This window comes from Nannospalax galili, unplaced genomic scaffold (assembly GCF_000622305.1).
Source record: "Nannospalax galili isolate Female #2095 unplaced genomic scaffold, S.galili_v1.0 scaffold936, whole genome shotgun sequence".
Taxonomy (NCBI): Eukaryota; Metazoa; Chordata; class Mammalia; order Rodentia; family Spalacidae; genus Nannospalax; species Nannospalax galili.
Window position 1 is genome coordinate 1,062,872 of NW_008337142.1, and position 27,709 is coordinate 1,090,580.

At 41.2% G+C, this 27,709-nt stretch overlaps 1 protein-coding gene and 1 pseudogene across 1 annotated transcript; one reads left to right on the plus strand and one right to left on the minus strand.

Annotated features, from left to right (window-relative positions):
* On the minus strand, positions 1-9,984 carry LOC115070203 (annotated as a pseudogene).
* LOC103733343 (glycine N-acyltransferase-like protein Keg1) lies at positions 6,795-27,709 on the plus strand. The gene is made up of 6 exons (XM_008832165.2): positions 6,795-6,873; positions 15,269-15,364; positions 17,104-17,211; positions 20,867-20,993; positions 22,246-22,417; positions 23,906-27,709. Exons 2-6 carry the CDS (start codon positions 15,287-15,289, stop codon positions 24,306-24,308), a joined length of 888 nt encoding a protein of 295 aa, XP_008830387.1. The 5' UTR covers positions 6,795-6,873; positions 15,269-15,286; the 3' UTR covers positions 24,309-27,709.

A 27,709-nucleotide genomic window follows, 5' to 3' on the forward strand; every position in this document is an offset into this window, starting at 1 on the left:
TCAACCTAAACTATCAGCGTTATGCACAGTTAAGTCTGTAGAGGAAAGCAGAATGGTGTAGACAACACGCTGAAGGTGTCTTCTGATCCCTCCCCACAGGCTGAACGAGCTCAGTTCATTCAATGTGACTTTAGAAGACAAGTCTTCCATGCCATTGCCAACTATCACAGAAGAGGGGTGTGGCAGGGCTCAGACTGAAGTTACTTACTGCTCCATGTGTAGTCCAAAAGGAAATACTGTAATTAAAAGAACATGACACTGACTCAAAAGAAACATCACCACTACTCTATACATGCACTGCACTGTACATCACTCACTGGAATGTACCCAAACTATTAAACTATGTATTAAGAAAGTGGCTAGATGATGATTTAAAGAGAGAAGGTGATCTTCACTCTGGCCAGAAAAATCTTACATACCACCGTCTACATGAAATTGAGGAAAAATGAAATGTAAATATATCAAGTGTAATTGTTCCCCAACTGCTGGAGTTCTAGTTCACCATAACCTCATCAGTCATAGGGCTAACACCCCATGCTTCACTTGATGCAAACACACATGGTGACAGTGATTCCTGTGCTGTGGAACCAGGAGATCCTGCCAGCTGTGGGATGTGATGCTGCTCAGAGTAAACAATTCCTCCTGCACTATGGCAGGATGTGGATGGGAAGCAGCTAAAGCCGGTGAATGGAATTTGGTGTGGGTATCTCAGAAATTAAAATCCTTTAAAATAAAACTCTTACAAGAATATCAAGAGTTAGGGTCTTGTCTTCATAAACAACCCAAATGTCTATGGCCTTGATGGTGTGCCTAACTACTAAGGCAGGTGACCAACAACCATCAAAACAAAACAATCTTTTGGAAATTCCCCAAGAAGAGCTGTGCAGGGTCTGTTGGCTTCATCCACCTGTGTGGTTTCATTTAATAGTATGTTTTACTTTCCTTTCTTTTTTGAAGTAGGCTGTCCTGGCACCTAGGCCCTACCAAGTAGCATCACATGTACTCCATTGTTGGGGAACCCTGATGTTAAGGTCAGCTCCTTTCTCAGCAGGGACTTCCTGCCTCACTTACCTGGAAAGTGCTGCCAAGCACGGATGCTTGGCCTCATTTGAAACAAGACCTTTGGCATTGTTTCCTGGAGTAAAAACTACCCCCAGGTTTTTTCTATATGACAATTAGGCATTGCCCCATAGTCAGATGATAGGATCCTGCTACCACATGTAAATAAAGCATACTGTGAGCACCTATCAGCTGAAGCATTGGCTGCTGCCTCCACACTATATTTTCCCTAACCCCCACTGAATAAATGGAGCTGTTTCACTAAGTCTGGAGTTGTATCACTGAACGTGCCTCCCCAGAAGGGCTTTCTTCCATCAGTGCTCACTGGCTGTCCTGACCCCGTTCATCGCTTCTGCTCCCTTTGTCCTCATGGACCGGTAGCGAATGACCCACGAGGGAAGGGAGAGACCCCACACTCCATCAGCCAGGGGTTCTCTGTGGAAGATAGCTTTATCCTCCTGCTCTTCTCCACATCCACAGAGTAAGCCCACTGCCTCTGAGCAGCCAGTTTCCTTTTCTCCACCTGTCTTTTGTTCTTGGCTTGCAGTGACGATTCATGAATCTCGTTTGCAGCAGCAGATGCACAGACATTGTACGTCTTCTGGCTTCCAGTGTCCATCTATTTCTCTCCCAAGCCATAAAGAGCAAATGGATGTTTGTTCTCTTTTATTTTGTTTGTTGATCTTTGGGGGCTTTTGGCTGCTTTCCTACTTCCTCTGGCAAATAAGGCACTGGGCTGCTGTTGAGTTTGCCACTGGCCACCCTGTCAGTCTCTTTTGTTCTGGTTTGTTATTCTGGTTTCTCTTCTAAGTCTTTTGCTGGCAGTGCTGGCAGCACTGCATCCCATTCCTTTGTGGCCTCACAGGCCCTCGGGGGCCCCACAGCTCTGCACCACATGCTGCTCCTCCTCCCATGCCAAGGGCTCCATGGACTCCCCATGCACATCTGGGTGTGAGGCTGGGCTGTCCATAGGGATATCAGGGCCCCAGGTGTCCCAGAGCCAAGGCACCAGCAGCCATTGGCCCAGCTGGTAGCGCAGCAGCTTGGTGGCTATGGTGCCAGGTGCAGCAGATTACCAGCTCTGTACAGAAGCCTCCGTGTGTGACACCCTCAAGGAATACTTTTATTCTTAATTTCTTCTTTGACCCACACATCATTCAGGAGTGTATTCTTTAATCTCCATGAGTTCAAGTAGTAACTAGAGCTTCTTCCAGTGTTGATTTTAAGCTTTATTGGGCTGTGGTCTGATAGAATGCATAGAATTATTTCAATTCTTTTGTATTTGTTGAGGTTTGTTTTGTGATCCAACATGTGGTCAGTTTTAGAGAAAGTTCTATGGGATGCTGAATAGAAAGTGTATTTCTTGGTTCTTGGTTGGAATATATGGATGATGTCTGTTAGATCCATTTGATGTATGGTACCATTTAATTCAGATGTCTTTCTGTTTATTCCTTGACAGTTGACCTGTCTAATGGAGGCAGTGGAGTATTGAAGTCCTCTACTATTACTGAGATTGGGTTAATCTATGTTTTAAAGTCCTGTAGTGATTTTTTTTTAATGAATTTGAATGCACCAGAGTTTGGTGCATATATGTTCATGATTGTAATATCTTCTTGGTAATTGTTTCTTTGATCAGAATGAAGTGACCTCTTTATCTCTTCTGATTAGTTTTAGTTTGAAGTCTATTTTTTCAGATATTAGAATTGCAACCCCTGCTTGCTTCTTAGGGCCATCTGATTGAAATATTCTTTTCCATCCTCTCACCTTAAAGTAGTGCCTGTCCTTGAAGGTCAGATGTGTTTCTTGCAAACACGAAGATGGATTTTGTTTCTTAATCCATTCAACTAGCCTGTGTCATTTGACTGAGGAGTTCAGCCCATTGATATTTAAAATTATTGAAAGATGTGTATTGGTTGGCATCATTTTGATTAGTTTGCATTCTTTTTCTAAATTTTTGTTTCCACAATTATACCTTCATTTAAGTTCTTTCTGTTGCCCCTGGAGTATAGTTGTTCCTTTCTCAATTCTTTGTATTGCTTCAAGTATTCTTTGAAGGGCTGGGTTTGTGGACATGTATTCTTTCAAGCTATTTGTGTCACGGGAGATTTTTCTTTCCCTTTCAACTATAATAGACATTTTTGCTGGGTAAAGTATTTTGTGTTGGCATCTATGGTTATTTAAAACTAGAAATAAATACCTTGGTCAAGGCTCTTCTGACTTTCATAGTTTTCATTGATAAGTTGGCTGTAATTCTAAGTGGGTTTTCCTTTATATGTTGGTTGTTTTTCTTTTGCAGCTTTCAGTATTCTTTCTTTGTTCTGTACCTTTAGTGTTTTTACTATGATATGCCATGGGGAGTTTCTTTTTCTGGTCCTGTCTATATGGAGTTTTATGTGCTTCTTGTATTTGTATGGGAATATCTTTCCTTAATTTGGGGACATTCTCTTCTACAATCCTGTTTAAGATCTGGTCAATATCATTTAATCTGAAATTATCCTCCTTCCTCTATGCTTGTGATATATAGATTTGGTCTTTTCATGGTATCACCCATCTCCTGCATATTCTATTCCTGTGGGATTTTTTTTTCATACTCTGCTTGAGAAGTCCAATTCTTCAAATTTATCCCCTGGTGTTGATATTCTGTTTTCCATTTCATTCATTCTAGTAGTGAGGCTTTCCCCTGTTGTTTCAAGTTGTCATATTGAGTTTTTCACTTTGTTCTTCATTTCAGCCTGAGTTGTCTTCAATGTTTCTATCTCTTTTGTGAATTCAGTCTGATTCCTATCTTCTTGTAATTCTTTGATTTGTTTGTTTGTGTGTTCTTTAAATTCATTGAATTCCTTGATCATGTTTATGATTGTTCTTTTAAATATTGTGTCCTGGGTTATCTCTAGGGGCTTCTCCTTGTAGAATTCTTCCATAGGACTGGTGGGGTTTGGTGGAAACATGCTCTTTTGATTTTCCCTGTTTTTATTTTTCTATTGCAATTTTGTCATGTGGATTTCTTTTTTGTTGGTGGTTCTGGTATGAAACTCAAGCCTTCTTTTGTTGAGATGTAGTTTGCTTCTGTTTGTATTATTGGTGTGTCTTGGTTGTTTTTTTATTGGGTATATAAAGCTGGTTCATCTAGGTTTCAAGTTCTCTCTGATTTTATTTTGGAGGGAACTGATGGCTTCAGATTAGCTACTCAGGAGCTCCCACAGAGGCTCAAGTTAGGCTCCAGTCAGGTACACTCAGGCTTCCATCTAATCTCTGGACACCTATTAGCAGGCACTCACAGCACAATTTTGGAAGTTCACTAAGGGGAGGCCCAATTTTGGTACTCTCAGGTGGTCAGCTGAGTTCTCAGCCCCTACACCAGGCAGAGGCCAAATTAGGCACTCTTAGGCCTTCTGTGAAGATCTCAACTCCACCCCAATGTAGGACATCAAATTGGTCGGGCCTGAGAGAGAGTTTATATGTGCTTCAGATGGCAGAGATGGAGAAGTTGTGCTATCCAAAGCTGTTGGAGCCCAGATGATTCCATCATGAACTCCAGATGCTGGATATGAAGCTGTAGGATTTAGTGTTTGCCTTTGCAGTCTTTGTTCTAGGTTTGGACTTATACCTTCTTATTGTTTTAGAATGGGAAGGTTTCTTTTGTACCATGTTAGATGGCAAGTATGTAAGTTGTTTTTATTTATTTTACAGGGTATCACATCTAAGAGATTGCCATATTTTCACTGGAGACTTTGTACTTAAACTTTTCTGCAATGGTGGGACCATTAAAAATTTGAGAACACTTAAAAATGAGCTAAATGAAACTTACTCATGAGATGGCCATACATTTTTGAGGCCCAAGTGTGATGTTATATTTTAAAATTATGTGTTGAGTCACCAGGTTGACAGGGCAGATACTTGTGATCAAATATTTCATTATCAACTTGACTGAAAGACACAACTTCGGCCATATCTCTGAGATTGTTTTGAGAGAAATTCAACTGAGAAGGGAAGACTTTGAGTGTAGGTGACACCATTCCATGGGCTGGGTCCAGACTAAGTATAGAGGGAAGAAATAAAAAAGAGTGATTATCCCTCACTCTGTAGCCATAACCTGCCAATAGCTCATCAGTAAGGGGTGGGGCCTAGAGGTCCTGCTTCCCCAATCTATGTCGGAATTTGGTCTATCTTGATCATGTGCAAGTCTTGCCCCCGCCTGCGGGGACCCTGTACAGGTAAAGCTCGAGGGGGACCACTCCCTGAAAGGAAAAACGGGCGAGAAAGAGTAGACGGAGCCCAAGCAAGTCCACTTGTCAAGGGTTCACTTTATTGAACTGTAAGCTTTCCTTATATACAGTTTGTATTTAGAAGGGGTTGAAGAAGTTGGTCAAAGGTTACAGCATTCTTATGGGTATGGGGTGGGGGACTGAGCAATTCAGCAATGTGACTGACCACCAGGTGTTCCAAGAGATTACTGCATGACTTATCTTTTCCGAGAACTGTTTGCAAGGGGAAGAGAAAGATAACCTTGCCATAAATTCTTTCTCAAGGTTACTAGTGCAGGCAGAATGTCCTGCTTAAGTCAACTGTTTGTAGAGCCATATTATATTTTTTGGTAATGAATGTTGTTTCTCCAGCTCCCGACAAGTCTTGTGCACATAACCACAGCTTCTGTGAGTTTATGTGTGCCATAATCAGGCCATGTCTAGAAGAAAGCATTTTACAGCATTCCTCTGCAACATTTCACTATTACATTATTTCTCCCTCCTTTTCTAAGATGTTACCTGAGCCTTGGTTGGGGGAGGAGTTGATAAAGATATCCAATTTAGGGTTGAGCACTCAATTTTTTACCCTCAGTACATTCACTAATTATGCATCTCTGCATTGACTGCAGCACACTGCAAAATAAAGCTGTTCTGAGGAAGACTGAGAGCAGCCCAGGTCTGCAGACATAAACACAAATACTTTGAGGGAAATTTGGTAACGTGACCATTTAGCAAAGTAACAATAGCACTTCTACCCTACAGCCTATGACCTTATATGTAAGACAGCTACTTATCTCGAATACCACTGTTTTAAAATAAAGCCTTTGGGGTAGGAGAGATAGCTCAGCAGTTAAGAGAAACCAAGTTCTGTTTCTAGCACCATTCAGGGAGCCTAGAACCACCAGTAACTCCACAGTATCTGACACCCTTTTCTGGTCAACATAGACACCCACACATGCATGGCAGTATACATACACATACTTTAAAATATATATCTTGTTTGTTTTCTATAAGATTGTATTTAATCTCAATATTGAGCTTCCACTGATTACAGAGACTTGAATAATGTTTTAAAATAAACTCAAAAAAGCCAAAGTTTACATTCTTCCCTTTCTCCTGACTCTCTTGTTTCAGAGAACTAATTTCATCCAGTACTCCTGGCTTCCATCTTGATACTGCAGCAGGTAACTGGGCAGTGGGGAGTAAGATACATTTCCTACTTAATTACAGCTCATTTCCAGTGGCATACTGTTTTTTGTTGGTGGTGGTGTTGGTTTTTGGTTTTGTTCTGCAGGCAGAACAGAGAGCAAACTGATGTTGTAAGAGAGGGTGAGAGGGCACACGGTCTCTCAGATTTGCAGAGTTCACTCCCAGGACAACACATCCAGGGACAGGAACTTGATGCTGATGTTCCTGCTTAATAAGAAAAGAGCAAGGTCCACAGTACTAATTTCAGTTTAAACTTTTCTGTAAAACATTTACCAAATCAGAGTGAATACTGCATTTCTGAAAAACTGTGCTGTTCATTCTTTCCTCATAGGAGGCCCTCTGTGTGGATACGGATTTACAGGTAAGGGTTCATCTTATGACACAGATGATCCCCTACTCCTTCCCTCAAAGTGATGGGAAAAATCAAATGTTGCGGTTCTGGATAAGAAACAGTAATCTTTCTATGGATGGCTCTATCACGGAAAGGAAGTTTATTCAAATTGAGATATATACCAAGGGAAAGATTGTTGGGAGAGATGACAGATTTTCATTTTAAATAGATACATATTACAGAGAGATTGTAGAAGGTGTTTAGTACATCCAGTTAGCAACAGTTTCAAAGAAGTATTAATTAAAATTATTCAGAAAAAGAGAGCTAGCTTCAAAGATTTTAATCCACAATGTTCAGATAATAAAGTAATTTCTAAAATCTTGATTTCATTTATAGATATATTTTTATATTCTGTATTCTGTATTTATATTCTGTATTCTTATATTCTGTATTTGCACACTGAGTGTGCAAATCTAATCAAGTGTGCATAATCTAATCAAGGCCTGCATGCTATTTGAATTTCTATTATTTCCTTTTAATTTAACACTCCTCCACTTGTGTGTATCATAATTTTAATGTTAGTAGCTCCATAACATGTAGACAGTCTATGAGATCATAATTGAAAATATCCTAGTGTTGGACTGTGTAGTGCTTTGTCCTGTTTGTTAATGTTCTCATAAAACACTTCTTAGAATTCAGTTTTTCTGAATTGTTCTACTTGGATACATTTTGAATAGTACAAAAGATTCTGTCTGAAGAGTCCAAAGTCCACAGTGAACTGTCCATTAACAATGCTATAACCCTCCATTTGTGAAGCATCTTCAGGTTTCAATCTATCCTATTAATTGAACATCATGCTTTTGTTGTATTTATATATTATTTATTTGCTTGTAAATGTGCCCTTCATGTTTGTCAAGGAGTCACTTGCTATTAGTTTGCAGGTATTATAATATCTGTGTCTTTGTATAAATATTATTTTGTCTCTTGTGTTCTTGAAACAGTCTCAAAATTTTTTCAGGTGCCTGGAGAGATAGCTGAATGGTGACAAGCACTAGCTGCTCATGCAAATACCATAAATTCAGTTCCCAGGATCCACATGCCATCCAATAACCATCCATAACTTAAATTTCAGGGGACCAATGTTATCTTCTGACCTCTAAAGCATACTTACATATGTGCAGGGAATTAACTCATACACATAAATTAAATTAACAGTTTAAAAAATGTTTCTGGAGGAAAGGTCGATTGCCTATATGGATATGAAACTTGCCCTACATTCTCTAGGCAATTAGAATAAATATATGGCTCTTACAATCTTTCCACCCCCTCATTCACAATGATCCCTGAACCTTGGGTGTCAAGTGTTTAAATTAGGATTCCTATCAAGGATCCACACTCTAGTCTATTTTTCTCTAAATTTGGGGAAGTTGTGGTTTTCTCTGTTAATCACCATCTGTTCCATGAGGAAGCCTAGCAGGTCAGAGTTGAGAAATGCATTAAAACTCCTCTTCCCCCTGTTCCACTATGTTCCCTGAGCCTTAGGTGTAGAAGTTGTGTTATAGATGTGTCACTTAGTGTTGGGCATCTCACAGACACTTATTCTCTGTGTGAAACCAGTTGTGGAATTCTGTAATAGTCTCCATCTGTTACAAAACAAAACTTCTTTGATGAGTGGTGAGAGATGTACATGTCTGTAAACATAAGGATACATGTTTAGCATACATTAAGAAATTGTGTTTGTCTAGGGATATGACAAATGTAAGTTTTTCTCTAGGATCTATGACTTCTCCAGGAACGTGTATTTGGGTATATTTATAGTAACACACATGAGTCCCTCCCACTGAGCAGGCCTTAAGTCCAATTAAATACCTGTTGATTATCCCTGCAAATAAACATGTCACTACTGCACCAATAGAGATAGTTTGCTACACTAATAATTGTAGTGATTTTAAGCTTTGCAGCTGGGTAGGACCATTGACAGGTTTCTCCCTTAGCAGCTTGCATAACATCTGCTGATACTTGAGAGCTATGCTTCAGAGTGGAGGTTTCCAGGGAAGTTCCAGCTCCTTTACCCCAAACCCTCTGTCCAAAGTACATCCTGTCTTCAGCAAAATAGTCTCACCTTCAAGTTCTGGGAAGCAATCAAGGGCTGTGGAAATAGCCTGAGTTATTGTGTTATTTGGGGGAATCTCTTGGACTTCCATGATCCACAACTCAAAGAGAGCCTTGTCCTGTCTGGCATGTGTTTCTTGTTATGTAGACTTCAGGTATACATATGCACATAGAAAAATTCACATATGTGTGTGTGTGAATTTTTTCAGTAGGCATTTGCACTAATACACTTTCCTCTTGTTTTTCATACTACCTAAGCATTATTTATCTCTGCTCATCTCTCCTCTCTCTCTCCCTCTATACAACCCTTCCTTCTCCCTCACCAGAAAAAGTACCCCAGTTTTCCCCCATTTCCCCTTGATAAGGCCTGTCTCCTACTATCCCCCCTCTAGATATTCCCTGCTCAGGTAATTGTTACAGGGGAGATGCCCTGAGATGTTCCAGGTCCAGATAACTCTACCCCAGAACCAAAGTCCCACAATGACTGCTGCATCATGACCCTGACTCCAAAACTGATTGAATAGTAATTCTGGGCCTCCTAGGAGTTAAGTTCTGATATTCCTGGGGTGGAGCTCCATTCTGGTCTAGTCTAAGTCAGGTCTGGTTTTAAATAATGAGAGTGTGATTCTGATGAGGACCCTCCCGTACTCTTTCCAAATAGTCAAGACGTTGGCTGAGAAGGTCTGGCAACCTGGTGCATCCTTGGAAACTGGTTACTCTGGTCCCTGTTCTTGTCTTGTATGAATAACGGGATGACCAAATGAGTTACTGAAAGTTGGATGAAGCGAATTCTGATCTGGGCACTGCCTGACCAGAGGGTCCTGGCTTTTGGCTTGTCTATTGTGAAACGAGAGTACAACATTGTTTGCTCTGACTGCTGCCCTGTGACTTCTCCACTTTCTTTCCTCCTGGATTCTCATTGAGGATGAGGGAGCCAGCCTGCTCTACCAGATTATCAGGTCTGGTAAACTCCATGTTGCTACCTTCTGCTGCTGCCTTCTCTCGTCTGTCACAGAAGCTGACAGGCATACTGAGGAGACCCTTCCCATTGCCAGGGTACTCCCTCTTCCCCTGGCAGGGGCTGTTTGTGCAGACTCATCATTTCTCCTTCCAGCAGGCTCTTTCTCTCCCTTGTGTAACCCACTGTGATCTTTTTCCTGAAGTAGCAAGGCCCCTCTACTCACCCATGGCTGGGAAACCAGGCCTTAAAACAGAAATAGAGGAATTGGATTTCCATTTTCCAAACATAAAAAGTCTCTAACCCAAGTTCTAAATACACATTTTTAACGATAAAGCCCAGGGGATTCCTAAAGGCATCCTTACTGAAGCCTCTGAGATCCTAGCAAAGGCCTGTAGCATACTCATATAAGCCTCTAGACCCAGTATCTTCAAGATGGCCCTCCTGGCAGTTACTGCACCACCGATGAAGGAGGCTGACAAGATCACTTTGGGCCAAGACTTAACCCTTACAGCCCTCCATGCAGTGGAAACCTTCCTCTGGGGAAGAAATGGCCAGTGAATGTCAAATGCCTGCATCACTTAGTACCAGAGACTGCTGCTTGATTAGCCCCACCTCACCTTCACTCTGAGGTGCCCCTACATGACTGTGATCTACTGGACAACTCCAAAGTCAGTTGCCCAAACCTCTGAGACACAGCTTTACCTGAGGTCAACTTGTTCACAGGTGGAAGATAAAAAGGACTAGGAAGGATGGAGCTACTATAACCATCCAACTGAATGTCATCTGGGTCCAAACCCTGCCCTAGGGAAACTGCATAAAATACTAAACTGGACTGGAGACATGGCTCAGCGGTTAAGAGCACTGACTGCTCTTGCAGAGGACCTGGGTTCAATTCCCAGCACCCACATGGTGGCTACAAACCGTCCTTAACTCCAGTTCCAGGAGAATCCGAAACCCTCTTCTGACCTCTGTGGCATTGCGTGATACCAGTGCACTCACATACATGCAGGCAATACACTCGTACACATAAAAATAAAAATAAAATAGTTTTAAAAAAAGACTAAACATAACCTTCAGCCAGGCTCTATGTTGGGGAAAGGACAGAAGGGTGAACATCTTTACAGATAGCAGATATGCCTTTGTTACCCTTTCATGTCCACATCATGATATACAAGAAAATAGGACTCTGACACTCCCATGGCAGAAGGCCAAGATGCCCAGCGGGTTTCCACACTGCCTCTTGAGCCACTCCCACTCTCATGAAAGGAAACAATGCAGTGGGATTATGGACCCTGCCAGATTTCACAATCATCCTTCCTGAAGCCTTTGGATACCTCTTTGGAGATGAACATCATCAGACAAACCACCTGGGTATCACCAATCTGACTGAACTACTTTCTGGTATTTGTGGACACATTCTCCAGTTGAATGGAGGCCTTTCTCTGATGATGGTGAAAAGCCTTCTTTGTGAGATAATTCCTAGGTTTGGGCTGCCTCTGACAATTGGCACAGATAATGCTAAATTCATCTTACAAATCAATGAAAACTGACCCAAACTCCTGCCCCTGGTCATCCTCCAGGATAGATGTATCCTCTGTAATGTGGGTTAGATTATGTTCAGAAGCTTCCTCAGCTACTGCCTAGATTAAGGGACCCTGTTATGAAAAATGACTGATCAGTCTTAAAGTATACCCAATCTCTACAAAAGTCCAGGCTGTAGTCCACTTTAAAATCTGAAACATTCTCCTAGTTCCCTCCTCTGCTCCTTGCCATCCATTCCATCCCAGGGATTTATATTCATGAAAAAGTTCCAAAAGGAGAGAGGCCAACAGTTCCTGGTTCCATCCCTGGTTTGATTGGAACCCATGTCTGATCACTGGTTATAGGCCTCACAGATCCTCTCATCCTTTTCCTCCTGGGTCCAATGATTGGACCTTGCCTAAGTTAATAGCTGTTAAACTTGATCAAACAGCAGATAGACTCTGTCAAATTAATGTACCTACCAGTTCAGTACAACCCCCTCACCTGAGGCTATTGAGTGATGGCTTTGACTCTGCCCTAAGACCAGAAGGGAATAAAATGGCAAAGCTAACTCCATTTTATTCTAGCTGACTTTTGCTTTACACTGTTTTTCTGCCCAGCCATTCCCAAGGAAGCCAGCCAGCCATGAAGGCCATGCCTGTAGTTTCAGCGGGTACATTGTTTTCACAATGGAAATCTTCAAATTAGCCCAGTAGCACATCCAAGTAGTACAACCTCTTACCCAGATATACCTGCATCTCCATGAACCCTTTTGTTTCAGCAATACTGAGACACTTGTTTTTCCTAACGAAAACTTTATACTAACTGAAAAACTCTTTGTTAACTGACCTTCCCCTGGTCTGGTGTAACTATGTTGATCTAATGAATCTATGGTTATTGGCTTTGTCCATGGCATGATCTAATTGAGATTTTAAGTTTTATAAGCCCCACTCTGGCTACCATAAAGATCGAAAATTCTTTTTTAATGTTTTATTTATTAATTTTACTTTATGTGTATGCATGTATTGTCTACATGTATGTAAGCGTAACTGTGTCCTGCAATGCCTGAGGACAGAAGAAGCTATTGGATCCCCTGAAACTGGAGTTACAGACAGCTGTTAGCTGCCATGTGGGTGCTGGTACTCGAACCTGGGTCTTCTGCAAGAACAGCCAATGTTCTTAACCACTGAGCCATCTCTCCAGCCCCTAAAGATTGAAAATTCTTTTGAACATTAGCCTCCTCTTGACTGCCAGCTAATAAAGGACTATTTCAACCATCACCGTGTGGCATTCTGCCGTGGCTACTGTTCCAAATTACAGTAACACCATGGTATCAAAGGCCCTGAGAAGATTTGGTGGACATTAGCTCAGTGCCTACAATTCTTGTTTGATTTGTACTCTCTAACACCTCTCAGAACTTTTATGATGATTTTTCCAAACTGTTCTGTTCTACAAAGTAACAGTAGAAATCTAACAAAATTATTCCTCCTCACCTTCTCGGAGATGAGAAACTTTAAGTTTTGTTTTGTTCTTACCTGAGACAGGGTCTCTTGTATCCCAGTCTGGCCTCAAACTCAAGCTTCTGTTTCTTCTGCTTCTACCCATCATGTGCTAGGATTGCTGGCATGTGCCACCACAGCTAATGTAGGCTAGGGATTGAACCCAGGGCTTCATACGTGTTAGACAAGCACTCCACAAGATGAGTCATATCTCCAGATCCAGACAGATTTAATAAAGAGATTAAAGTGTACATCTATTTATCATACTTCATACTTATTAAGGTTCACATAAAGTTGTATAGATACAAATCCTACTGAATTAACATTCTATGGTTGAAATTTGTATTTCCTCAAAGATGATATGTTGAAAGATAATCACTAAGACAATGGGTAAAATTAGAGGACTCTTGGGAGGTGATTATATCATGAAGGTAGTCCTTTTTTTCTTTTATTCATTTTTAATTGAATTTTTGTGTATTTCATACTTAAAAACATCTTTATGTCCCATTCTCCCTTCCCCTTTGACACCCTCCAATACTCCCCCCCCACTGGAGTTCATACATTTTATAATTTGTATTAAGGCCAATTATTTAAAGGTAATGTCCTGAGATATCCCTCAGTGCAGGTTCATCCACCAGGGTTCAGTCAGCATATCTAGAGTCTCTCTCTTCAAGAAGATCAGCTCCTCCTCAACCAGCACCAATCAGCTACCAATAATTCTTTGATTAAGATTGGGGTCTGCTGTTCATTTCCACACTTCTGTGCTGGGTTTTTGTCTGCCTAACTTTGCATGGGTCTTGTGCATGCTGACACTGATGCTGTACATTTGTATGAGAAACGTCCAAGGTGCCTGTAGGGCTGTTTTGTATGATTATGCGCATCCTCCCTAGCTCTTACGATGTTTTTGTCCCCTCTTCCACACACAATGGTCCCTGAGCCCTGGGTGGTTGGAGTAGGAGTCCTGTCCAAGGACCCACATTCTGCTGACGCTTATTCTCTGCATTTTGCCCATTTGTGGCCTTTTACGTTCCTGGCCCTCTGTTGCATAAGTAAGCGTTATTGATAAGAATTGAAAACTGCATTAGTGTTCTCTTCATCCCTGTTCAATGTACTGTGAGTTTTAGGTGTAGAGGTTGTACCCTAAATGTGTCACTTAGACTTGGGAAATTCACAGAGAATCTCTGCGTGTGACCAGTAGTATAATTCTGTAATAATCTCCGTCTGTTGAAAGGAAGCTATTTTGATGGGTGGTGACAGGGATACTTGTCTGTAAATTTAAGAATCCATATTTTGCACAAAGTAAGAAATTACATTCTTCTAGAGATATGAGAGCTTTGGGATTTCTCTAAGATCTATAATCTCTCTGGCTATGTGTATTTGGCTAGTTTATAGTACCAGGCATGAGTTTCCTTCCATTCAGTGGGCTTTAAGACCAATTAAGTAGCTGTTTACCCCCCAAAATAAAAGTGCCACTACTATACCAGTGTCATTTGTTGTGCTGGCCATGGATGTGGTTTTTAGACCTTGAAGCTAGGGTTGGACCATTGATTGATGATCTCCCTTACCAGCTTGCATAGTGCTCTCCAAAGCTATGAGAGCTAGCCTTCAGAGGCTTCCAGGTCAGTTACAGCTCCAGCTCTCTAAATCCTGTGTCCAAAGTATGTCCTATCTTCAACAATAGGGTCTTACCTTCAAGTTCTGGGAGGTAATCAAGGACTGTGTCAATAGCCTGTTCAATTTTGGGAGTCTCTTGGACTACCCTGGCCAAAAACTCAAAGGAAGTTTCTCCTGCCTGGCACTGTTTCTTGATATGTAGTCTTCAGCTATAGTCAGGGACTCATGTAGGGACTCATGTAGTAGGTTTTTGGACTAACAAAATTCCCTCTGGTTTTTTTAGACTAGCTAGTCACTATTTCTTCTCTTTCTCTCTATGTCTTATCCTCCCTCCTGCCCTTCCCATTTAAAGTGTTCCTATTTTCCTCATTTCTCCCTTGATAATTCTTGTATGCTATGGTCCCACCTCTTTTGAGCTATTTCTTCCCCTTTATTCCCAGAATGCTATCAATGATCTAAGTTAAACTCCTGGGTGCTAGCTTATTTCTTTGATCTGGAGAAGGCACAGCAAGAAAAGTGCTATGGAACAGCTGGAAAACAGAACTTCTCCAGACACAGAGCACACCAAGTCCTTGTTCATGGACTTCACAGTCTCCAGAACTTTGAGAAACAAACTCCTTATGTTTATAATCATGCTGTTTGTGGTCTTCTAGTGTCTGTCCAGACACAGTGTGTGAGGTAGCTTCCTACTCCTGATTTGTAGTGTTTCTCTTTTTAGTCTAAAGTGTCTCCCAAGATGCTGTACTTGCAGGGTTCTCAGATGCTGAAGATTCTGGAGAATTCTTTGAGGAAGCACCTCCCTGAGTCCTTAAAGGTGAGTGTGGCATTTTCAGAGAAACTAAGGGTTGCCTCTTCCTGTGATAGAGGACACAAAGAGGACAAGACGTCACTGAACACAGACACTGAGGCAGGAACAGAGGGCTTCCATCACCTATGAGAAAGGAGGCTTTTCATGTGGTGTTCCCAGAGCAGAAATGAGTCTTAGTAATGTCACTTGACTAATATGAAAAAGTTAAAATATTGTTCCTCACTGGCTGAAAAATATCTCACTGTTTACTTTCAAAGATATTTCACAATTATACTGGAAATTTCTCTTCAATGTGTGGCTTCAGGACCATATGTATTTTTAATGTCAGGTGTTTGTACCAAAACTCTTCTTGTAACATAGTATAGGTCAAATTCTATTTAATAAAAAATCCTATAATGGGTAGTGCTTTATTTAAAAAGGAAAACTTGGAAGAGCTGGATGTGTTGGCACACACATTTAATCTGAGCATCTGGGAGGCAGAGGCAGGCAGATCTCTCTGAAATCAAGGCCAGTCTGGTCTACATAGTGAGTTCCAGGCCATCAGAAGCTACAGCGAGGCTCTGTCTCAGAAAAAGGAAAACTTGAAATACTCAAACATTATTGCTTATTTCACTGAAATAATATTTGCTATGAAAGCATTAGAAAATGCATATTTTACTTATTTTAAACTTTAACGTTTTTACATTTTTTTATTTTTATTTTGGTATTCTGATTTTTTGTTTTATTATTTTTTTATTTCTTTTACTTTATAAGATTGATCTCCCTGTAGTCACAACTGGCCAGGAACTTGCTATGAGACTAGGCTAGCCTCGATCTGAAAGAGATTTGCCTGCCTCTGCCTCCTGAGTGCCAGAACTAAAGACTTGCACCACCATGCCAGGCCAAATAGTTATACATTTTAAACCTTCCTCTTTCTAGATCTATGTCAGACAAAGCAACTAAAAAAAAATTTAAATAAGATCAAAATCCTTATTGCATAATACCTAATATGAGTTCAACTAAATAGTGATTTGCTATTCAAGAATCAGGAAGATCTCCCCTCCCCCACCCCGGGAATTGAACCCGGAGCTTTGCACATGCTGGGAAATACTTTCACTGAGCTACATCCCCAACCTCCTTTGATTTTTATTTCGTGAAAGGATCTCACTAAGTTGTGTAGGCTGGCCTTGAGCTCACTATATAGCCCAGGCATTTGAAACTTAAATTCTACTTTTTTGAGCCTCCCAAGTAGGTGGAATTTTAAAACAGCACCACCAAGCCTGGCTACCAACCAGTAAACATGAGTGAGAACAGTGATCCACAGCACCAGCAGCCAGATGAAGCAGTCTAAGATTGGTGTGGCATAGATGTCAAAGCATCAATCATGAAAGTGCTTCTAGGAATCACAAAACACTTCTAATGAGTAACAAAGTATGTATCTCAGCTTTATAAAATTTTTTGTGTGCAAGAAAACAAAGAAATCTGACATCTGCTATGAAAGGAACCTGTCAAATTCCACATCAGGGGAATTTAAGAGTTTTTATTATAATTCATATTGCTCTTGATGTTTTGTCTTATAAATTTTTACAGATACTTTCATTAGAAAAAAATAGCTAGAACCTAAAAACTATTTAGCAAATTTATTACATGCCTTGCCAACATAAAAATTCCATGATTTCATATCCTTGTCCTAGTCAAACACATTGTGTTCTGCCATGTGTTTGAAGTGTGCTGAGCCCCCCCCCACCTTTGTTGAAATGTTACAGGTTTATGGGACTGTCTTCCACATGAACCGGGGAAACCCATTTGAGCTAAAGGCCCTGGTGGACAGATGGCCTGATTTTAACACTGTTGTTATTCGTCCTCAGGAGCAGGTAAGTTGCCAGATGTGGAATAAATATGCCTGGATATTTATATGTTTCATTCCAACCATGGGTCTAGCAATTCGGTGGATCCCACACATAGCCCCTCCTGAGAATCAGGAAAGAATTACACTACTGCCAAACAATATTCTGTCCTGCAAAAGCTCACGCCTTGAGGAAGATTATAGACAAATCCACAAATGTGAATAAAAGTCACAGACTGATGTGAAGTGTTCAGGAAGAGAAATACACACAAGTTATAATACTCACCCAAGGAGAAAGCTGGTAGGAAGTTACTCTCAGATGCCTTCATCATTTTGTTTGGTCTTCAACACCGTCATTTGGGCTGACGTTGACAAGCAAATACACGGAACCATTTCTTGCAACTAGTTTGTGGCCATTAGAGACAGCCAATTAAAAATCATGCCAATTTAAGGTCATGTGAGCATGACATTTTTCTGTAGATACTGAGATAACATTTGGGGAAGCTGGAGAGAGGCTCAGTATTTAAGAGGACTGGTCACTCTTCAAGAAGGCACAGGATCGATTACCAGTGCAGACATGGTGTTTAATAACCATCTGTAACTCCAATTCCAGGGGAATTTGATGCTCTCTAATGACCTCCGTGGGCATTGCCCATCATAGGTTCACTTACATGCATGCAGGCAAGGCACTCATACATAGAATAAAAACAATGAACAGAATACCTAAAAGCGCATTTCTGAGGCTAGGCTTCCATGTTGTAATTATTAAGTTCCTAGCTCCATTGTCTACCATTATGCTACAGGGAAAACATGTTTCCTTTTCTTAAAAATCACTAGACTTGAAGATGCTAACTCATTCCTACTACTTCACAACTTCTCATTATAATTCTGAATTCCAGGGGGCTAGAGAGATGGCTCAGTAGGAAAGAGCACTGGCAGCTCTTGTAGAGGACTGGGGTTCAGGTCCCAGCACCCACATGGTGGCTAAAAACTATCTGTAACTCCAGTTCCAAGTGACCTAATGCCCTCTTCTGACCTCCACATGTTGCATGACATGAGTATACTGACACACATGTAGGGCTCGAGAGAAGACTCAGATGGTTAGGAGCATTGGCTGCCCTTGCAGAGGACCTGGGTTCCATTCCCAGCATGAACATGGCAGCTAACAACCATTCACAACTCAAGTTCCAAGTGACTCAACACCCTCTCTTCTGACTTACACAGGCATTGCAGACATATACCTACATGTGCTTACATACATACAGGCAATATACTCATACACATAAAATAAACATAATAAATAAAATTAATAATTCTGACTTCCCACCAAGATGGCACACTGCCTTGTTGCTGATTACCTATAGTAAAACCAAAAAAAACCATCCAGAGTCTGAGGAGATGGCTCAGTTGGTAACATGTTGTCCTCGCAAGCACAAGGAGCTGAGTTTAATCCCAGCACCCACAAAAAGAAAGCCAGGCATGCTTGGCATGTGCTTGTAATTCTAGCACTGGGGAAGTGGAGACAGGGACAGGCTGGGGTTCGCTGACCAGACAGCCTAGCTTATTATCCTTATCTTTGGTTCCCCATTTTGTAGATGCACATTCTTTTTATAAAGAGAATATCTTTTATTTATTCTTTGACAAATTTGTACATATAAACAATGAATACCCATCAAAGCCACTGCAGCTCCCCCCTCATTCCTTCCAGATACAACGAACATGTCCCCCTTTATCTTTCATGCCTTTTTTTTTCTTTTGTAGCCCATTCAGTCCAATTAGTGGTGCCTTCTGAAATGTTAACTGATCTTGTATAGGTGTTGCCATGGTAACCATAGCTGCAATGGGCTCATGGGTGTAATGGCCATGTCATGTCCAGGAGACAGCATTTCACAGCATTCCTCTCCATCCTCTAGCTCTTACATTCTTTCCACCCCTACTGTGGCGTCCTCTGAGCCTTAGAGGAGAGTGAGGAGGTTGACAAGAGTTGTCCCACTCAGCACTCCATACTCACTTTTTCATCACTTTGGCCAGTTCTGAAACTGCATCAGCTGCTGACCATTGCAGAGAGAAGCTTCTCTGGCCAAGGTTGAGGGCAACACTTATCCATGGGTATAAACACAAATACTTAGAAGGAAGTTTGACAATAGGTCCTTTAAACAAGAAAACAGTAGTAGCATCCCTCGTAGGGCCTATGACCTACCAAGCCATTGGCTTTTGACAAGGTTTGTAGCACCATGCATGAATTCTGTCCTTGGCACAGGGCTCAAATCCAGTGATAAAATAGGTGGCTGGTTACCTACATAATCCTTAAGCCACTTTTGCACTAGTGAGTGGCATCTTGCCTAGCAGGTAGCTATAGTGACATGCAGGGTTCACCACTGGGTAAATACATTTGATGACTTTTCTCTCCCAGTGGTTTGCAAAGCACCTTCCAGAACTGTGGAAACTATAAAGCCAGAAGGAAGCTGCCAGGTCAGTTCCAGCTTGATTTTCTCTATGTCCTGCAACCACAGTGTTGGATAAATATTCTACTATTGTACCCAAATGGATTTTATTTTTATTTAATATTTTTATTGAAATTTTTTGCATTTCATATAAGACCTTAATGAGATTAAATTCTCTCTCCACTCCTCACCTTCAGTACAACCCACCACCACTAGATTTCAGGTATTCTGTCAAATATATTAAGCCCTATCTGGTCAAGGATTTGTACTGTCTAGAACATCTCCCTTAAGGAAGATCTACTCTCCCTCACCACACTGGAATCTTTTGCCAATAGTTCTTTGGCTAGGATTGGGGCCTGCTGCCCATTTCCCTTGCTCTATTCTGGGTTGTTGTATTGCTGAGTTTTCATGTCTTGTGCATGCTGTTAATAGTTCACATGAGCAAGTTTACAGAGGCCAGAAAGCCTATTTCCTTATGTTCATGCACCAGCCCTGACTATTATAATCTTTCTGTTCCCTATTCCACAAAGGGCCCTAAGCCATGGGTGGGTAAGATTTAGTATAAGAGTCCTATCCAGGGACATACACTCTACAATATCTTGTTCTCTAAAACATAGCTAGTTGTGGCCTTCTGTGTGCATCACACTCTGCTGTATGAAGGAACTTTGCAGATGAGAGTTGAGGGATGTATGTTATTTGGGGAGTTTCTTGGGCTACCCTGACCAATAACTCAAAGGGAGGTTTCTCCTGTCTGGCACTATGTTTCTTGATATATAGCCTTCAGGTATACACACGCACTCATGTTCAAACACTGAATGTGTATTTTTCAGGGGGGGGTGAGTTAATACATTTCCCTCTGGCTTTTTACAGCACCCTGTATGAATTTTATACAAGTGTTAAAAGCCGAGATCAATAAGTAGTCTTTCAAGTAAATACTTTGCTTTTCGTTTGTTATTTGGACTCTTCTATGTGAATTTTATGAGATTATATAAAAGTTATGTTAAATAGTCTTTATTTTCTAAAAACAAAGCTGAAATATAGTATTTTCAGATGATTTTGCTTGTAATTGAATGAGAGTCTTTCTCTGGACTTCGTATTGTAAATGATTACTGTGTAAAAAATACAGAGAATGCTGATATTTGTAAAGCTCACAGTATAAGCAAATCCTGAAAACTAGTATGGCAAACACCAGAGTACCCACATACATTTTGGTTGATTCTTCTTTTCTAAACCAAACAGAACATGACAGATGACCTTGATCACTACACCAACACTTATCTAATATATGCCAAGAATCCCAAGAGCTGTCAGGAATTCCTTGGCTCATCAGAAGTCATCAACTGGAAACAACATTTGCAGATTCAAAGTAAGAGAACTGATGTGCACACTGGCTTCTGGAACCTTCTGTGTACACATGGGTGGGGCCACTGTTCTCTTGAACAAACACCTTACACCACATATACCCTTCCTGCAAACCACGGACAACCAGCCTGCTGCTGCTTGTTCCCTGGCCTAGTATCCACCACCTCCAAATGGAGCACATAGGAATCACAGTAAGTTTACATAGGAAATCATAATACAATCTCATACCACCTAAGGATTTATGGTTTATTCTCTCATTAGCACAGAATTTATAAGATAACATAAGTATGGAAGCAGTGCATCCCACCATCCCATGTCTGCTTTGTCACACTGCCAAATTTACAAAGAAACATTTTAGTGAATCAGAATATGCTTTCTGGAGTTGATGATGTAAGACTAAAGCATGGCTGGACCAGTTATTAGCAGTGTGATCAAGGGACAGTCATTCCTGTAATGGAAATCAGTACTTTTGTGAGTAAATGTGGTTATAATAGTACTCCACACACAGAGAGTCCTTAAGGGCTAAGTGATATATTTGCTGGAAAATTGCTAGCAATATCTTAGTTTTATTATATTTTCAAACACTTTTAGTATCCATACAAAGAGAATCATTTTATAGGTCACAATTGTGTGGGCTAGAAATTTGGACTAGGCTCAGCTGGATGGCTCAGTCAACTGGAAGGTTTTCTGTGAACTGTCAGCACCATGTCTATCATGATCTGAAGTCTGGTCATCTGTAATAACATTGTGCTAGCTCTTAACTACAGGGATGGAAGTGGACTGGGCACCACAAAACATGTCACAAGGATCTCAGGAACAGAAAGTGAAAGCCAACCCCAGTGCACACGTTGAAACATGTTTACTGGGGCACATTTGTTCCATTTATCTAGGTAACTTTCCCAGTTCAACCAGAGCCAATTCAGGGGAGAAAATCCTATCAGTGAAAAAGGAAGACGCAATCTAGTGGGCTGAGTACATAAAAATTGTTCATGCAGTTTCAGTTACTAGTCTATAAGTCATTTTCTTTGGTAGGTATAGCTATACTCTGATGTGGCTAGGATTTCTAGTATTACCCAAAATTTAAATTTTCAAAAAAACATGGAAGGGATGTAAACTTTATTCTGCAAAGCTTGTTATGATTTAACACAAGGTTGATGATTATGTAGCCACATAACCTCTGACACCCCTGGGCAGGCTATCCCAAATGTTAAAATGATTAATGAGATCACCTCTGCTTTCTCATTTTCACCATCAAGGTTCCCAGTCAAGCCTGGACAAGGTGATAGAAAATCTTGTAACCACTAATTCGGGTAAAGTCAAACATAAGCAATGCTTTCTCTATATGATATTCGAAACAGCAAAGAAGTTGCTTCCTTCCCTGGTGGATGAAAAGGACTTAGCACTCAATCTTAACATGCCTAAGATCATGTAAGTATGGTAGAAGCTATTCTGTACCTTTAACTCCACTCATTAATGATGTACCCACTGCATCAGATGTTGAGAGCTGCCATAATAAGCTCAGCATAAAACATAGGGCCCAAACCAATAGACATTTCATTTATCATAGGTTTGAAGTCCAGAAGGCCAAAATCAAGATATAGCTATGGTGGTTCTCCCTCAAAAGACCTCAGGAGAGAATCCCTCCTGGACTCATCTAAGTTCCAGTGCCTCTCTTGTAATAGGGCACCTTCTTGACCACAGCTACACCATGTTTAAGTTTATGCTGATTCTAGTGTCTGAAATTACCAGGCAGTTGACCTAGGGTATGAGAACACATATAAGCAAGACAAAGACCTCAGGAGAGAATCCCTCCTGGACTCATCTAAGTTCCAGTGCTTCTCTTGTAATAGGGCACCTTCTTGACCACAGCTACACCATGTTAAGTTTATGCTGATTCTAGTCTCTGAAATTACCAGGCAGTTGACCTAGGGTATGAGAACACATATAAGCAAGACCCAGTAGGTCAGTGTGTCCCAGAGTGCACCTGCTAAGAACAGATTATGGCTTCTGTAGGTTATGCTTGGCTTGCTTCTGCAAAATAGTAATTGTTGATTATTGGAATAGAAATTGTTAAGGGGGCTCTCCACCTGTAAGCTTGGGAACTTAAAGTTTTCACCTCTGGTTATCCTTTCTCCATATAAAAGCTTACCCTAGAGACAGCTTGGGGCTATACACTTAGATTCCAACACCCTTGTGTAGGAACAACTTTCATTCAGCCACACAACTTTATCTGAGTGGTCTTCTCTGGTGAAGCACCCCACAACACTCTAGATATGGTTTGGACTTGGGATGCATCACTCTACTGTCTGTTTTTTCCTCCTTATTTTAAGGATACAGACTACTAGAGAGAATCCACAAAATACTCAAGATGGTCTTATATTGAGATCCTAAACTAATATGTACACAGATTCTTTTTCCAAACAAGATTGTCTGTCCAAGGAGACAACAAGGTGGTTCAGTGGTCAAAGGCATTTGGCTATTTTGCTTAGGGCATCTCTTTAAGGAAACTTATTGTCTCAGAAAATTTTTCTTTCAAGATTTAGCATACCTGAGCTCCTCAACTGGAAAGATTATGGCCAATGCCAAGTTAAAACTGAAAATCTTGCTTATAGCATATTTGCTGTTTGTTAGGCAAAGATTCTAATCCCCTGCTATGCTGAATCTATACACATTACCATTCTGTAATGCAGGCATGTTTATTAGCCCTAGCCACTAGATGAGGAACTGCACAAAGTGAAGATTAATTAATGACCAGAGTCATACACATGGCAAGGACAGGAACCCAGGCAGTCTGGAGGCAGAACATACATCCTTAGGTATTCTACTTTGTGCCCCTCAGGAAAATTTAGGGGAAAAATAAATGTAATACTTCACAGTCTAGCTTTACAGACTGTTCTCTTCTCTTGCATCCAACAGCAACAAAGATATGTTTAAACTCACATCCCTGGATGTTAAGCATGCTTCCTTGGTGAATAATGTCTGGTATTTTGGTGGCAATGAGAGAAGCCAGAAGTTCATCGAACACTGTATCCGCACCTTCCCCAGCGTCTGTCTGCTGGGGCCTGATGGGACACCAGTGTCCTGGGCCCTGATGGACCACACTGGAGAACTGAGAATGGCAGGCACTCTGCCTGAATACCGGGGCCAGGGTCTCATTCACTATGTTGCTATTTGTCAGATCCAGTCTCTGGGAAACCTTGGCTTTCCCATGTATGCCCACACAGACAAGGCCAATCTCACTGTGCAGAGAATGGCTGCTGTCCTGAAACATGTCCCCATGCCCTGTGAGTGGAACCAGTGGAACTATGTGCCTCTGTAATGCTGGTGCTACAGCGAAAGAGGGTGATGAGGGGGCTATCTATGTGGTTGGAGAAGCAGCTGGGTGAACAGAGGGAAGAAATAAATTGTAATTAAGCAGACACAGAAAGCTGGGATGCATCATGAACTATGAACACTGGTCCCTGCTCTCAAATAACGAATGCACTTCATCCATTTACATGGTATGAAATAGATCAAGTTATTCTGCTCCCAGTCTGGCAGAGCACCCTTGTTCTCAGGATCCCTGTAGCACTTTGTACTTAGTTGCATTCTTTTCTGTTCCACTCTCATTGACCATTGGCCAGGAGTCATGTTCTGTGATCTTCCTGCCCTCTCTAGCTTTATCATTCTTTTCTAGGTCACTTCCTAGATGTTGTATTGTTATCTGAAATGTATTATACATACACAATGTATTGCACATGCACAATGTGTGTGGGACAACTTTTAGAATTATTAAGAAAAAGACTGGCACAGGAGCAAATGTACTGTTTGGCCAACCCTGGCAATGGAAGTCTAATCCCTGGGACCCAATGGGGGAAGGAGAGTACCAATTCCCTCACATTTCCTCCGACCTCCACTGGTGCATTGTGGCATGCACTCACCCACCCCAACATACACACCACAAATAAATAATAAATAGATGATAGATGATGGATAGATAGAGATAAATAGATGATAGATAGATGAATTCATTCAATAACAAAGTAATTTATAAATTTTAAAGAACAGAAAATGGCTAATGCTCTTTTGAGACTACCTTTAATATATTTTAAATGAGTTACCAATAGTAATTCAGTAAAGAAAATTTGGCGCTGCTTCTAAAGGCTGAGCTTTGTCACTCCATTCTAATGTTTATATTAAAACAAACCTAATCTTTGTTTATGGAATCGTGAACTCTGGGGCAGTGCAGGGAGAAGAGGAAAGAGAACACTCAGACTACAAGTAGATATTATATTGGAAAAACAGAGAAATGAGGCAGGGAAGGGAAGCAGGACGAAGGGACAGAGGGAAGAGAAGGAGAGAGATGGAGAGGGGAATCTGGGAGCAGGTGAGAGAGAGAGAAGCTCATGAATCTCCGGTTGGAAAAAGATCATCTTAAGTAGAGAAGATGAATGTGTTTTCAATATCATTAAGTATGTTCAAATAAATGCTTCCTAATGAACTCATTGCCAATAACAACCACCTCCTGTGGTGGGAATTCCTCTCTTAGTTCTTCCACACAGGCCTCAAAGCCTTCCAGTATTTGCACTATGCCTCCAAGCAATTATTTAAGATTATTTTTCAAAGTGTTCACTCAGTTTCCTGGGAATGACAGGATACTTCCTTTTGATGAAAGCAACAGGAACATAAGCTAAGACAGGTGCCTTTCAGAGGTTTGGATCCTAACCATTAGTACCACTTACCACTCCTCTATAAGCAATTAAGTTCTCAGTGTCTATGTTTTTTAAATCTCTCTCTCTCTCTCTCTTTCTCCTCTCCCTCATTCCCTCCCTCTCCTCTCTGTCCTGTGTGTGTATGTGTGTGTATGTGTGTGTGTGTGTGTGTGTGTGTATGTGTGTGTTTGTACAGGGTTTTCACATGCCATGATGCATGTTTGGAGGTCAGAGGACAACCTCCAGTGCTGATTCTTGCCTTGCCTTCCATCTTACTTGAGGCAGAATCTCTTTGTAGTTTTTATTTTCTATACACCTGATTAGCTCACTCAAAAGCTTCTGGGGATTGTCTTGTAGACACCAGCCCTATCTCCCTATAGCAGTGCTTGGATTACAGACACATGTACTACCCTGGCTGTCTTTATGTGATGTAGCTAAAATTCCTTCTGGAGTTGTGAAAACAACCTCTGCATCCAACCCCCTTGATCACTATGACAAACCAAGGTATGATTTTGTCAAGCTACAGTCAGGGAAACCAGTGAATTTATCAGGCTTACTTATAGAGTAATGTATGAGGGTTTCCTTACAAGAGTGTGGGTGCTCCACTCCTAAGGCCAAACTGGAAAGTCTTCAATCCAGCATGAATGGTGACTTCTCCACAGCTGCACAAAATGTCAAGAACACTACCCCCCTGGGCTTCCTCAGTTTATATACCCTTAGCTCCCCCCCCATGCAGCTAGGGAAGACTGATTGGTTGGAGGCATGACTGACATGCCCTGCCCCTCCTTTCTTACAGAGCCTAACAATCAACAAACTTAACTGTGATAATCCTAGGCAAGTGGGTGCAACCAAGCTTGGAAAGATGGCATCCGTCTATGGTCTGTCTGAGAACAATCCTATGCAACACTCCACCCCTTCCTCAGGCTCTTGCATTCTTTCTACCATCCTCTTCTGCAAGAGTCCTTGAGCCTTGGAGGGGGTGACCTAGATGTAGGACAAACTTCCTCCCACTGTGGTGAGATACTGAACCCTTGGGTCTTTTCATTATCTGATTTCAGGACTTGGCTGTTGGCCCATCTTGTAATATCCTATAAGTAGGTATTCCTCCTACTATAAAAACACAAATAAAAAGAAGGAAGCAGTAAATGAGAAAACATCTAAACAAATATTGACTGCAATCATTACCTATGTACATAAACACAAATGCTTGGAAAGCTTCTTATCATGTGCATCACATCCATCTAACAAAAGTATTTCAGTGGCCTATAATATACCCTGCCACCAGGGGTTTGCCTGGCTTGTAGTACCAGACTTTCATTCCTCCCCTAAGAGACAGCTTTAAATCCAATTGGAAAATTTTTGGTTGTGCATACACTTGTCATGCCATATTACACTGGCAGGCACATTGCCCTTGGCATGTTGATAATGCACCATCCTGGACTGTTGGGAGAAATTCTCCCCCAGTGATCTGCATAGTGCCTTCTTGCACTATGACCACTAGTCACTTGGCTGGCAGGGAGTTTCCAACTTAATTATAGCTTTATTTCTCCCTTTCCAGTGTTTACAGCATGTTGTGTCTTCTCAATAGGGTCTTACCATCTAGTTCTGGCATCCAACCAATGTTACTGGTGATAACTTTATCATTTGGGGATCCTCGGTGGCCTCCCTGGTCAACACTCATGGAGGGACAACCCATCACTGACATTGGGATTTTCACTTAACAATCATACAGTTTCTTGAAGCCTCTGTTCTTATTTCCATAAGATATCTTTGTTTATTCTTTGGCATTTACATGCCCAGGCTGTTATAGACTTTTCTCAACCATCCTGGTGGGTATCACTTGTTCCTTACCCAACCAGAAAGTTCCCCAAAATTTCAAAGCTGCACCAGGGCCTTGTATCCCTTGTGAATCTTCTTCATCCTTGTTTCCTTGGGTGTACTTGATATCTCTCAAATGTGTTTCCACATCTTCAAAACACTCAGATGTTAACACTTATTCTACATCAAGAATAAACAAGGTATAACACAA

Bases quoted from the DNA above. Each gene is read 5' to 3' on its own strand.
- LOC103733343 (XM_008832165.2), top strand. From the start codon at position 15,287: ATGCTGTACTTGCAGGGTTCTCAGATGCTGAAGATTCTGGAGAATTCT. The intron at 15,365-17,103 runs GTGAGTGTGGCA...GAAATGTTACAG, and splicing joins ACCTCCCTGAGTCCTTAAAG to GTTTATGGGACTGTCTTCCA. The intron at 22,418-23,905 runs GTAAGTATGGTA...TGCATCCAACAG, and splicing joins CTTAACATGCCTAAGATCAT to CAACAAAGATATGTTTAAAC.